The sequence below is a fragment of the Lagopus leucura genome, unplaced genomic scaffold (assembly GCF_019238085.1).
Source record: "Lagopus leucura isolate 7727_CA_CO unplaced genomic scaffold, USGS_WTPT01 Super-Scaffold_100018, whole genome shotgun sequence".
In the NCBI taxonomy this organism is placed as follows: domain Eukaryota; kingdom Metazoa; phylum Chordata; class Aves; order Galliformes; family Phasianidae; genus Lagopus; species Lagopus leucura.
The window spans coordinates 9,377,060-9,391,324 of record NW_024962272.1 but is presented as its reverse complement, the minus strand read 5'-3'; the positions used below and the strand labels follow the sequence as shown (position 1 = coordinate 9,391,324).

At 38.3% G+C, this 14,265-nt stretch overlaps 1 protein-coding gene across 5 annotated transcripts in view; it reads right to left on the bottom strand.

Moving 5' to 3' along the window:
* Positions 1 to 14,265, bottom strand: part of PCSK5 (proprotein convertase subtilisin/kexin type 5) — a 267,838-nt gene that overhangs the window by 229,901 nt on the left and 23,672 nt on the right. For all 5 annotated transcript variants that reach the window (XM_042877361.1, XM_042877362.1, XM_042877366.1 and 2 more), the window contains exon 2: positions 10,184 to 10,288. In XM_042877361.1, the coding sequence (XP_042733295.1) occupies positions 10,184 to 10,288 (105 nt within the window). The remainder of the gene's footprint in view (positions 1 to 10,183; positions 10,289 to 14,265) is intronic.

Genomic DNA, 14,265 nt, shown 5'->3' with positions numbered 1-14,265 from the left:
AAAAACAGACATGGAAGGAAATGTTTCTCAAGGTGTTCCTCCTACATGGGGAAAGGGAAACTTACAAATGTTCAGACTACAGCATCCAAAATGTATGCAGGCTGCCAACCTGTTGCAAAGGAACAAGCAATGGGAAACAGCTAGAGGTTGAAGCTAGATAACATCAGATAAAGGAAAAATGGAACAACCGAAAGACTTTCGGAAACTCCACTGTTGGTAACAGTGCTTTGCTGTATTGGAAATTGGAAGATTTCTAAAAGCTATATTCTGCTTCAAACAGAATTCAGTTCCAGGGAGCCACATGACATCTGGTCAAAGATGGTTTGACAGGATGACCACAATGTTTCCTTTTGGTCTTACAGACTTTGAGTCTGTTGGCAGCTGTATTTTGGAGAAACAGTTTCTTAGGAACACCCTGGAAAACAGAAACTTGTCTAAAATGCAAACATTCTGGCTTTATTATATTATCATATACAGTTGTTGTAACTGTTATTGAGAAGAGTGGACTAATGCTGGGTTTGGGAAAAGTACTTAAAAATAAATTTTTCATCTGGATCTTTCACAAATACAAAGATAAACTTATATTCTGGTCCCCATATTTGTTTAGAATTTCAGTTAATGAGAGTGATGGAATTTACTCCCCCTCAAAAAAATGGAAAACAATAATCTAGGTTAAATACAGCTTATACAAGCAACAGTCAACACATCAATAGATATGACTGCTTAAAGTGGATTATAGGGAAAGGATTTAGAGTGAGAGTGTTTTATTTTACTAAAATATTGTCTGCATTCATACAGTGCTCTGTGTGACACCAAGATCAAAACATTGCCCCAGAAACACATCCAGAGTGCTCACTACACATGTGACACTTGCAGAAGTGTGTGCTCCCCTGTCAGCATGATCCTGCTTGCATGCAGAATAAGGAGGCTTGATGATGGCCACATACATCCAAGCTCCAGGGCTTCACATAGGGCATAGCTCCTCTAAGCCACAAAATTGCAGCACAAGTTGGATTAAGGATCTGCTGATGTGAAATACAACATCCAGCCAAGGAAAATGACCAGTTTCCAGAGACTCTGTCCTTTCAAAATGATCCGATAAGAACACAGGTTGTTATATGCACAGAGTTTGGGGTAGGATAATTCTTTTTTCTCTGTCTTGGAGGAAGTTGTCTTTCCAGCTCCCTGTACTGCTCTTTATTTTCTGCTTATTACTCTTGATATGATAAATGATATGTGGGTATCATCTTTACTTGCTGTACACAATTTATAATATCTGGGTGAGGTAACTGCCACTGGAATTGAGTGTGGTTGCCCTGTCTGACAGAAGCAGGCAGAGAGATGCATAAAAATGTTGATGCACTACATCAGGATCATATGTTGCTGCCAGAAAGTCTTCCAAATGCATGAGAAAAAAAGAAAACAAAACACAACTTTAATCCATTTTCTATGAATATCCTGCACTATAACCAATCTCATCAGTATCGGATGAAGCTGGATTCCCTCAGGAAATGGTGTGTAAAGGCTGCTCTGTCACATTCCTAGACAGTCTGTTCTGAGATGCTCTTGACCATAATGTTTTATTTCAATCCCTCTCTTTCTCTGATCTGGCATTCTGGCATTTGGGCCTGCAGGATCAACTCGTTCCAGAACCATGTGTATTTCTCAGGTTCAAAACTAATATCTCTGCACTTCCTCCTCTTCCAACTCTTTCTGCAGCTTTATACTCCAGCAGCCAGAACAGTAATTTGCTATCTCTCTGCCACTAGCAATGCGAACTGTCTCTAACAACAGCAAAAGCACATTTTGTATAACATGAGACCATTGTAGCTGTCAGAGATGCTGTTCTCCCTGGCGAGCTACTAGAACCAAGATTAGAAATGAACGCATTAATTCTCTGTGCTTCTTTTGAAACGTTTAGTTGCTCTATCATTTTTTACCCATTTTGTTGTTAAAAAAAATGGAGGAGCATTCCTTCCATTAAAACTACAAAGAAATCCAAATGTTATTAACACTTAACAGCACATACAGACTACAGATTAACAAACATTTTCCTTTATGATCTTCTGCTCTTACACGACTATAACTACTGTGAGGAAATAGTCTCCTTATAGGCTTAAATTGCTCACATATAAATTCATGAAGAGTGATGTTGTAATCATTAAAGCTGATCAAAATCCTTTAGCAGTTCCTAAATTTTGGGAATGTAACATGCTTTTCTTTTCTAGGCTTTTTTCTTTCTTAGCATAACGTTTACACCTACAAAAACAGAGCCACACAAGTCTGTGTGATCCTGCTGTATATGCACAGCACACCCCTCATTAAAGGTCTGTCTCACTTTGAATGGGGCTGAGCACTGCAGCTCATATTGGGAGAGCTGACCAGATAGAGGTGTGGTTATGCAAGAAAGCAACAGTCATGCTTAGAAACTCTAGCAGAGGGATGCTCAGACAATCTATCCCTGAATGCAAAGATTTTAGAAAGCATTTATATAATTAAGGCACACAAGAGAATTTAATGATGCCAGTTAAGCTAGCTGCACAGCACACAGTGTGTACCTTCTACTGTCTCAGCAAAAGTGGGACTTCTAGTCTCTGCCCAAGCCAACTGAAGACTACCCCACATGATGCACCATACTGCAGGGCATGCTGCCCTAGTTGCTTCCTCAGCCTTTGCCCATGGTTTGAAACTGTCACGCCCCTGATGTCAAAGGGTCTTCTGACAAAGCAGAGAAATGGAACCTTACCCTCTTTGCTTTTGTTGTTTTGTTATCATGCATTCAGCTTCACAATTACGGTATTGTGAAAGGTTGTAATACCTTAAGACTGTAAAGTAGGAACCAGCATAAGTATTTACGAAAAAATATTTAGGTCCTAAGTACTTCAAAATTCTAAAGAGAGATGCTAAATGTTAATGCCAGCATAAAATTTCAAATTAGGGTATAGTATGTACTGGACTTTTTCCTGAATTCACCCATTGGGACAGCACTGCAGTTCCAGTAAAGGCAAATGGAAATTGTGACCACTGTCACAGGGACACAGGTTAGATCTAGGTTTTAAGATACCAGAAGGCAGTCTTCCATTGAACTTCTACAGGTAACAATGAAAAAATGTATAAAACCGTTTTCCCTGATTTTTCCTCAAATTCTAGAAACTTAAGAGGAATATTTAATTTTTAATCTTAAATCTAACCAGTAATAAATGTTGCACTGCTTAACAGCCATTTCAGAAATATTTATTCCCTATACAGCATAGGGAAAGACTGAAAGAACACCTGCTATACAGCAAGTATCCCCTGAGCAGAGTTTTCCTTCTAATGAACACTTCTGTGTTAATTTAAAAGGTCATAAACAAAATTCTGTAACATGATCTAGATTGTAGTCACAAATACTGCCACTGATCCTAACTTCTGCTTCACATATTTACTGAAAATATATTTTTACAGCCTAACACATGCCTTGAAGTAAAAGCAAAGGAGTCCAGTTGGCATGCCCCTCAAGTTCATCAAGTGCAGAGTGGTCAAAGAACAGAATTTCTGAAAAGTCAACAGTATTTTTAAACAGCTCTGAGCTAAAATCCAGCTAATTTTAAAAGTCATTAATACTTATGTTTAAGACACACACTGCTTTGAAAATTTCAGAATAGTTTGTGCATTTTTTCTTAATAGAGTGCATCTCTTGCAAAGCTCTAGTATTTTTTTAATATTTAATTTTGTGTTTTGAATTTTCCAAAACCAGAAGGTCCAAAGCTGACAGACTTGAGAGACCAATCTGCCTCATTTTGAATATTCTTGTCACAGGAGAGTTTAGCTACTTCTTTTAGAGATGGCTGAGCCACTGCCTGCCTCTTTAGGGTCTGACACCATTTTTTTCATTGACAATGAAGCACAGCGACTGCAACAGCAGCTCTACCACAATCTCTGTAAACTATTTAATGATGGAATGGGATATTTGCTGCCTGGTCTCATGCATTAGGCTTTGATAGCACACTACTGGTTAAAATTACAACCCCACACCTTCCCACTTTCAAACTAGTCTTCCAGTTTCCCAGCACAACTCAACATCAGCTTAAGAAAATAACTACGAAAATAGCAAGAGAACACCATTCTGCTGAATTTACTTTTCATTCCTCAAACCATTTGCTACACTAATTAGGAATTGAGCCAGATAAAACCTCTAGACTAATCTCTAACTCTTGCCCAACAGCTAACAGTGAGATTGACATTGCCAGAGAGTTCTGTAAAATGACTTTGTCAACAGAAAATTAGTATATTCTGAAATCTAATATTTCTTTCTAATATACAAGCAGTTAGGGAGCAGAGGGAACAAAACCCCTTTGAGGCAGGTGCAGTAATTAAGACAAAACTGAAGTAAGTATAGGTAATGAAACAATCTATGTTAAAAAACACTTCAATATTATTTGAGTGGTTATTTCCATTTTTCTTCCCTAAAACTATATTACACAAAATTCATATTGGCCTTTTTTCTGCTTTTAGTAGAAAACATCAAAAGGTAATTTCATTGGGTAGCTGCCATGATTATTCCTTAATCAGGGTTTCTTAAGTGCTAATAAAAAAAGTCCGCTATCACATGAATATTGTAGTAGAATCAGACATTAACAGATTTCACAAATAAGCCTCAATCCCTTTAACATTATGATTAACATTAATTAAATAATTCTTCTTATTGCAGATAAATGAAGAAAAATCACTGTTACTCAACCAAATTTTCTAATTGAAGAGCCATCAACTCCTGCTAGAGCAGTAATGGATTTGGCCTGCACAGTACATGGGGACAGCCACATATGCAATACATTCACTTGATACTATGTGAATGTGCTTTGGATTAAGCCTTTCATCTTTAGGTTTCTGCCACACAATGTTTAGCTTTGAGATGGGTTTGCATCATCCACAGGCCAAACATGTTCCCTATGCTGAAAAGGAATGCTGCTGTTTAGGTTGCTATTCCCTAGATACGGCTGGCCTGAAGAGGTCAGTTTGTCAGTGTCAGTTTGTCACTAGACAATCTTTAAACATCCCTTATAGCTGAACTATTTTGTTCTGTTTCATTCCTCAGAAAAAACAAGGTGTTTCACCCCACCCTCATCAATACTTCTGGTGTTGTTTTGGTGCAGGCAAGGAAGAAACTCACTTTATGACATGGCTATTGCTTGACTCTAGTACTCTCGACACTGGTGTTTGTCACCATGCTTTTCTCTTCTAGGTCTAGTGACATTGCTAATGGCAGTCCATGCTGGCTCATCAATGAAAATCAGTCTGATTTTCATTTCACTGTAGCCTCAGTGGAGTACAAGGCATTGATTCCCACTGAAGAAACCTTCCCAAAGACTTTTGCAGGTGGAGAACATGGTAATGTAATGCTAACATAAAGGCATAGACTTCAGTAACTATTACACTAACAAAATACCAACTGTCTCATGCAAACTTTAGAGCAACATGATGAGCTTAGATCAGTGCTAATTATAGAAGGATTTGATTCAGTGAACAGTGACCCTTGTATCTCAAAAAGTACCACAAAAAGATCCAAGCTGCAGGTCTATTTACTCACGTTTACACAAAACTTTCTAACACTTTGGAGAAAGGTACCAAAGGGAGATGTTCCTGTGCCTTCTCGCACATTGTAATTCTGTTCATGCTCTAACTTACTGGCAACTGGCTTCTTGAAACACTAAGTTTGATTCTTGATTTTGACTAAGCTAAAGCCTTACTCACATAAAAGCTCTTTGAGGAAATTAAATAAAGAGTCCACAGTGGTATATACTGCATTACTTACCAACTAACTTAAACTCCCCAGCTAAACTCTACATGTGGAAGTCATCATGACTCCCTATTATTTCACTACCATGTCGTATTGATTCTTTGACCTGTGAGCGCTAATGCAGATTGCAACTATGCAGGCAGACATCAGTAACTCACCTGGTCCCAGTGTTTAATACTACTGTTGCTCTGTTTGGCTAACAAAATCTTTTAGTTTGCTAATGAGGTAGCACTTAGCAGTGCAGAATGAAACACAACCTTTCCCGTTAACAGCTTCTTATCAAGAGCTTCTCTAAGATTTGAGTCCAATAAGTCTGCTTATTAAAACTGGGATTTTAGTATGATAATAAACTTCTTCATTCCTGCTGAAGTTTGTGTCTTCCACATCAAGCACAAATAATTTTTTTTTCTTAGACAGCCTCACACTCCAATCTCAGCACATTTAGACTCATGAACAACTGGAAAACACAATTTGATGATGCACATTGAAAATTTTGACCCTCATCTCTATTTGCAATAAACATTCTAATCCAGTGATCAAATGTGTTGCTGTCCAAGACGGGCTCCACAAGCAGTGGCATATTCTTTACCAACACAAGACCATAACCTTGTGGTGAAATCTATCCTTTCTCCACCTCTTTAAACATCAATCTCCTGCACCAAATCATGGTATTATTTAGCAGAGTGAACTGGCACAACCCTCGCTACACAGCCACATGGTGAAACATTTACTCCTGGCTTCTCCCACTGTGCTCCCCTCTGCCCTCTCACGAATACCCGTAATATTCCACCAGTATTAGAGGAAGGATTCTGCTGTTACTGTTTATCCTCTGAGGGCTGCCCAGACAGCTTGTTTCTGGCTCCTCAGAGATGTGCCTGCTAATGTTTCATGTGCTGCTGCCACCAATCCTACTAAGCTCATGATGGCAGAGGTAGAACACTCTGAATGCTTCGTGTCACCAGGTCATACAGAACTGCTCTCTGTATGGCTAGGTGAGACCAGGAGAAATGTAGATATCTGCAGCAATGTTTCCACCAAGTACTCTGATCATGGAGCAGAGGTGACAAAGGCATTACACTTCTGCACAATACATTTTAGCCACGGTAATTGAAATTAGGTAGCTTTACTGCTTATTGAAATGCTTATTCTCAATGAAAGTGAGACTGGACATCCTTCACTTTCAAGTGATGAGGGAATCTGCATCAGCAGCTAGGAGTTCAAACTCAAAATAAACCTACCTGAAATAATTTTTTTTAAAAAAGTAAGATGTCATCTTGGTTCATACTGACAAACACTAATGCTGTAATGATTTCCCTATTAGTAAATGTGGTATTTTACTAGAAGTCGAATTATTATTTTTAGACTTTGCAGCATTCTTATTCACCACATTTTTTGTTAAATTTCTGTTATGATGCAAAGCATTGTGGGAACCTCATAAGCAAAGTGGAAAAAACTTGAGTTTGTATGTACATAGATTTGAACATTTTATCAATCTTAAAACAGCATTTTATCCACTTAAAAATTTTATTTTTCTAGATTATTGCTTTGCCATTCATTCAGTACTTGATTCCGTGGGACATTTTCCTCCATACAAGTCACAAATTTTATTATCACAGCCCTTCACTACAAACTCTTCACCTCACATAATAGTTTCTTGTACGAAAAGACAACCTTCACATGTATACTGTCCATTTAACTTCCACATACTATCGTTATGTGCAAGGTGCTTCAACTATACTATTTCATCAGAACTGTAATTTCTTCAGTGACAGAAGAATTCCACTGGAGTTTCTACATGTTTTGTATTGATATACAGCTTGATTTACACAGCAAGGTTGCAATCCTCCTTTCATACCTCCATTTCACTTAGTGTATCATTACTTCACCACTAGTGCACCACATTTTTTCATCCCTTCCCTTGGAAATGCTCAATTAGTTTGATTCCAGGGGAGAGTCTGCCAGCAATAAACTCATCTATTCCATATCTGAATTAGAGCTTCATGATACTTTTCAGTTATGCACCGACTCTGTCTGTCTTCTCCACTCCGTTTCATTTTTCATTCCTGCTCCCTTTGTTTCACAAGTAACCAAAACAACATTACTGAGCAAACTCTATGGAGCTAAAAAAGGCTCTCAGTTCATTGCATGGTGCTTTCAGTGACCCCTGCCAAATGCCAACCACAGATATCACATCAGCTGGAGAGACCAGAATCCTCTGCAGTAGATTTCATTGAGTGCTTAGCTTAGCTTTGACAAATGGTACTAATCTTTGTCCTGACACAGACTACTTTTTGCTTTTCTAACAGCACGTAGAAAACACCATGCAATTACATCAATGAATACAAAAGGTGCTGTGGAGATAGTTATGTTTCAAATTTTCTACATGATGACATATGCTTTGAACATTAAAACCCCACTAATACATTTCTTCTTAAAACTATCTGATCCATTTCACCTCCGAGTAACAACCTGCAGTATTTCTAGGCAAAGATATGTATGATAGCAGTCAAAATCACGCTACACTGCACATCCTTTATCTTTTCATCTAAATGCCAAGTAATGTTCACTTAATGCTGAGACAATTGACAAAATGTGTAATATACACATCTTCCATTTATGTTCCCTGTTGAACATATTCATACAGTTTTTAATAGTGTCAAGATTCCTTTCTAGAAGAAAGACCGAGCCAAAGATCATCAAAGCAATTCATTAAATGAAATCTGTAACAGCAGCATTTTACATTACCTGTATATATTACCAGTATATCCTATATATCTATTTATCTTCCCTCTTATGGCCAGACAGTGAAATCGAATACAATCCACATAAGTAGTTTAGAAATGCCAAATATCAAAATCCACTCCTACGGGTAACTCAAGCAAGGAATTTCCCCTCAATAAAAACTCCATCATTTGAAATTTCATAAAGCAGCAAATTAGTGACTCACATCTAAAGCAAGCACAGATCAAGCAATTGTGTGTACATATTACACAGAGAGGATTTTAGGCATTAAGTAAACTATCATTAAATGATTTGGAAAGTACACAAACCTTAGTGTTTCCTTATTCACAAATACACATGCCATCTAATCTGCCGCAAATATTGGCATTAGATACAGTGAGAATCATAAATATAATGATGTATAATACCAGTCCTTTAACATTCTCAAAGCCATGTGATGTGCCTTTTTTAAGATTAAAACTTTCGTTTTTAAAAGGTCCAGCTTATGCAGTGTAATTGAATTTCCAATCCACTTCTATAATCCTGAAATGTTATATGCACAAACTGGCTTTAGGTCTACAGATACATGTCCATATTTTGACACGTCTATGGCTGCACAATAATTTCCAAGCACGAATTCAGTGGAGCAATGAAGAGGTGAATACCAAACATGTTACTAGATCATGGTATTAGACTGTCAGCTTCTTTTTGGTTATAGAATCATTTACAGGGCTGACTACCCTGCACAGCCCTCACTAGGGTTTCTCAGTATTGCAGTGATATTTAAAAACAATTCAGAAATTGGACAGAAAGACCCCTGTACATGCGGCAGCACAGAATACAGAATATGGGACAAGATGTAAATGCTGAAGCATGGAACATGCTGGAAAATAAATTATGGCCATATTTCTGTGCTGCTCTGTGCCACAGAATTCCTCTCAGTTTTGCCCACAGTAAACAGGGCCGGGCACCATTGGCACAGAGGAGTGTAACAGCAAGAAGTCGTGGTGGTACATACATATGAACCTGTACGTATGTAAACCGCTGAACCTTTGGGAGCATGGGAAACAGTATGGGCTGATGAAAATGTGAACACTTTCCCTTCCTTTTGCAGCATCACCAGTTGTAAGTGCAGTGCTGTTGGAAGGATGAGTCAGTCTTGGCACTCACAGGAACAGATACATACAGCAGTCAAACAGTCTTTTACTTTTCTTATTTTTTAAATAAATCAAGCAGATCTTAAAATTGTGATTGGAACTACTGGAAAAGACCACAGAAAAGATTTTTCCTATATTAACCCCTTATACTGAAGAAAAAGAGCAGGAAAAAATTGACAAACTTTCTTCCAAGCATTGACACCATCCTATATTGCTCACCTTCACTTCAAATTGGTTTACAGAGTTACAAATGTGCTTCTGCAAAAAAGCAAAGCACAGTGACCAGTACATTAAGAAAATTCCTATACTGCTCCATAAATACGCTGGACATTATCATCCAAGAATAGCACACTCCTGATAGCATGGTATTGTCTTCACTACATTTTAATTGGAAGCAGAACCTTAGCAAACAGATTATGTGTCAGTTCTTGTAATGCTATATACCATTCAGGTAAGCATCTCATGGTATGATATTTCATATAAAATATGCAAAGGCTTTTGCCTCCAACACATAGGTGGATATTCTTACCTTTGGTTCCATTGAAATGAAGCTGTGGGTACCTCTACTCGAGAGAACTGACCTTTTAATTGTTTTACTATGGTAAAAGTGGTAGTAATCCTTCAGTGTTCCAATCTGTAAGGGGAGAGATGAAAAAAAGAGAAGGAGATTTAATTTATGGAAAGTGGTTTTCTGTTTTTCATTTTTAAAGTCTATAAATTATGCAATTTCCTGCCATGCTGAAATGTTACTTGAACCCGGTGATCATCTTTCAAAAGAAGGACATATGATATGAAATGGATGGAGTGTCCTTGAGGCATTAACTGCATAACCAAAGATTATAATTGAGCTGCTTAGTCTGTCTGTATCTACCTTCTTAATGTTTAATTTATATGCAGTACTTAAAGTAATTCTGTATCAATCTATATCCAAACTGTCTTCAAACGACAAGTATAAAAGTCATCAAATGGCTATACAGCCATTAAAAAGCATTCCATCTAGTTTGCTTCAGTAGCTGTACTATAAAATGCACTAAATTTGGCTATTTACATAATTAACTTACAAAAAGCATGTTCACAGCATCAGACTATACAACAAGCATGGGCTCCTCTCTTGGCCAAAGGTGATCAAAGAAGAAGTAGAATAAAGAAAGGTGAAAATGTTAACCTCTTAAGATAGAAACTAGTTTGAAGTACAAAATCAAATTAGGCAAAGTTGTACATTTCACAAAAGTACACTATTTTTTATGCATCCTGTCATCACACAGTAACAATACAGGTGTTAAGTGGAGACAGACTGCAAAATTTGAAAAAGAAATTTCCTCAGTAGTCTCACCAACATAAAAGAAATTCTTAACGTGAAACTTTAGTTTCACAGACCTATAAATAAACATTCAGCATACATCACTCTGAAAGTAATGCCTCCTATTTATTTCCATGGAAACTACAACAGATACGAGAACAATCACACAAGAACAAATTCTCACATACAACGCAGTAGTTTTCAACATAGTCACCACAATTCTATGTGCTTTTACCAGCCATGAACAAGAGAACACATGATGCACTCATAAATATCTGCACTGGTGGAAATGACCACTGTTTCACAGCTATTACGACAACATCATTGCTATGAAAATGTTGCCCATTCAGACCAACTTTCACTGCGCTCACATCCACTGTGTGGTCCCCAGAGATGTTCAGCAAGCATTGATAAATGTCAGTGGGAGCCATTTTTCCTGCACGGAGGAATGACACATCTAAGCTCCATACATCCACATCCATGCTTCCATGTCAGACATCATTTTGTCATACTGCCCCTCTACTGCCATCTGCCACATGGCAAAAAATATAACAGAATATTGGTGGAAAGGTTCAATTTCTACTGCCATACCACCAACATCCACTTCTGATAATGTGGGCCAAGATAATAAAATAGGAGGCATTACTTTAGGAGCAACCCTGTTATTGAGGGAGAACATTTCATCAAGTTGTGAAATTTCAGTAAATCTTGTAAGACGCATAATAATTTAGACAAAGCTTCTTTAATTGTGAACAAAAAATGGACAACAGAGCTTACTGTTATTTCAAGTTATAAGATGAAGCAATTTTGGCAAACTGTCTTGGTTTTACAAATGAACATCAAAAAAGATGGAGCAACAAAGATCCCATATTTTAAATTTGTATCTGTAAGAATACACATCCAGCAAATTTGGTTGCTTAACATTAAATGTTCAAGGAGAACTGGAAACAAGCCACTGAACTCCAAAAATACGCTTTTAGAGCGTTAGAAAACAAAAATCTTGAGAAAATCAAAGTAAAGCTAAGAAATACTGACAGATCTTTTTTGTTGTCACAAAGCACTTGTACATTTTATCTTGAAGATGTAAGTGGAACTGGGAATGAAAGGAAAATTTTTTACAAAAAGAAAAAAAAAATCCATCTACCGTACAAAGAGTCCATCTATTGGGAAAAATAACATCAGGGTCATACTCATCACTGTTCAGATCATACAACAGTATCTCCCTTTCAGGAAGAATCTTTTTTTTTTTTTTTTTTTTTTTTTTTTGAAGTACAATATCAAAAACTTCAGTCAATACAAGTTGGTTTATCACAAATTAAATATGAATTGGTTTGACTAAGCCTAAGTTAAATATACTAGCACTGGAATACTAATCTCCATGCTGTCTTCTGTCTGAAAAGGCAATTCAAGCTTAAGTGGTGTCAATGTGACTCATGGAAAAGCCTGGTCTCATATCTACATGGGCATAACTGTGAATAAAGCTGCTTAAAACATACATGTGGAAGCTTTCTCATGGACAGCTCAAAGAGCAGAAGCATCCCAGGACTTCTGAGGTCACCCACACATGGTCCGCTGTGGACTGAGCAAATAGAAGTTGCTGTGCCACAGCAAATAGAAGTTCTCTGTTCACAGACCAGCATATTCCTCTGGTGACATAAGGAGCCACACAGCCCAAGTTGCAGAAGGTAAAGGTAGTGATTGGAAGAATGAAGAACCATTCACTACAGAAGATAATCAGTTTCAAGACCATCTAAAGAAGCTGAATGCGCACAAGTCCATCTGAACTGATAAGATACATTTGAGGGTCCTGAGAGAACTCGTGAATGAAGTTGCTAAGCCACTATCCATCATTTTTGAGAAGTTGTGGCAGTCCAGTGAAGCCCTCACTGACTGGAAAAGGGGAAACAATCTCAGTTTTCACAAACACAAAAAAGAAGGCACCAGGGAACTACAGTCCAATTAGCCTCACATCTACATCCAGCAAGATAGTAGATCCTCCTCAAAACAATGCTAAAGCATGAGGAAAATAGAGAGGTGATTGATGACAGCCAACATGGCTCCACTAAGGACAAATTGTGCCTCACAAATGTGGAGTTACAGTGTTGTCGGAAAAGGGAAGATCAACTGAGGTCAGCTGCCTGGACACAGTCTGTATGACATCCTTGTCTCTAAATCGAGGAGACAAAGGTTTAACAGACGGACTGTTTGGTGGATAAGAAATAGGCTGGATGGTTGCACTCAGGAAGTTGTAGCCAACAGTTTGACATCTAAGTGGAGACCAGAGACAAGCGGCATTTCTCAGGGGTCATTTCTGGGACCAGCACTCTGTAACATGACAGCTGAATCAAGTACAATCTCCGAAAATTTCATAAAATCATCACAGAACCACAGAATGGCTTGAGTTGAAAAGGACCTAAGAGATCATCTAGTTTTGACCCCCCTGCTATCTGCAGAATTGCCAGCCACTAGAACCACTAGACCAGGCTGCCCAGAGCCACATCTAGTCTTGCCTTGAATACCTCCAGGGATGGGGCACCCACAACCTTCTTGGCAAACCTGTTCCAGTGTCTTATCACCACCTATTTGTCATGGATACCAAAGCTGGGTAGTGCAGTTGACATGTTGGAGGGATGTCATTCACAGGGACCTTGAGATGCTTCAGAGGTGGGCATATGGGAATCTCATGAAGTTCAATAAGGCCGAGTAAAAGGTGCTGCACAAATACAGGCTGGGCGATGAGTGGATTTAGAGAATGACTTAGTGGTGCTGGTTGATAAGAAGCTCAACATGATCCAGAAATGTGTGCTTTCAGCCCAGAAAGCCAACCATATCCAGGGCTGAATCAAAAGAATTGTGATCAGCATATCACTCCACTCTCATGGAACCCCAGCTGGAGTAACTACTCTGGGGCCCGCAGTATAAGAAAGACACAGATCTGTTGGAGTGAGTGCAAAGGCCACAGGAATGATTAGAAGGCTGAAGCACCTCTCCTATGAAAACTGGCTGACACAGTTGGGTTTCTTTAGCCTGGAGAACAGAATATTCTAGGGAAGATCATAGCAGAATTGCAGTACATAAAGGAGGCCTACAAAAAAGCTGGAGCCTGCAAAACAAATCTCTTTTTTAGGAAATGTAGTGATGCAGCAAGGGATAGTGGCTTTAAACTAAAAGAGGATAGATTAAGCTTAGATATAAGGAAGAAATTCTCCACGGTGAGGGTGGAGATGGAATATGTTGTCCAGAGAACTTGTAGATGCCCCCAACACTGGAAGTGCACAAAGCCATATGAATGAGGCTTTTAAGTAATTTGG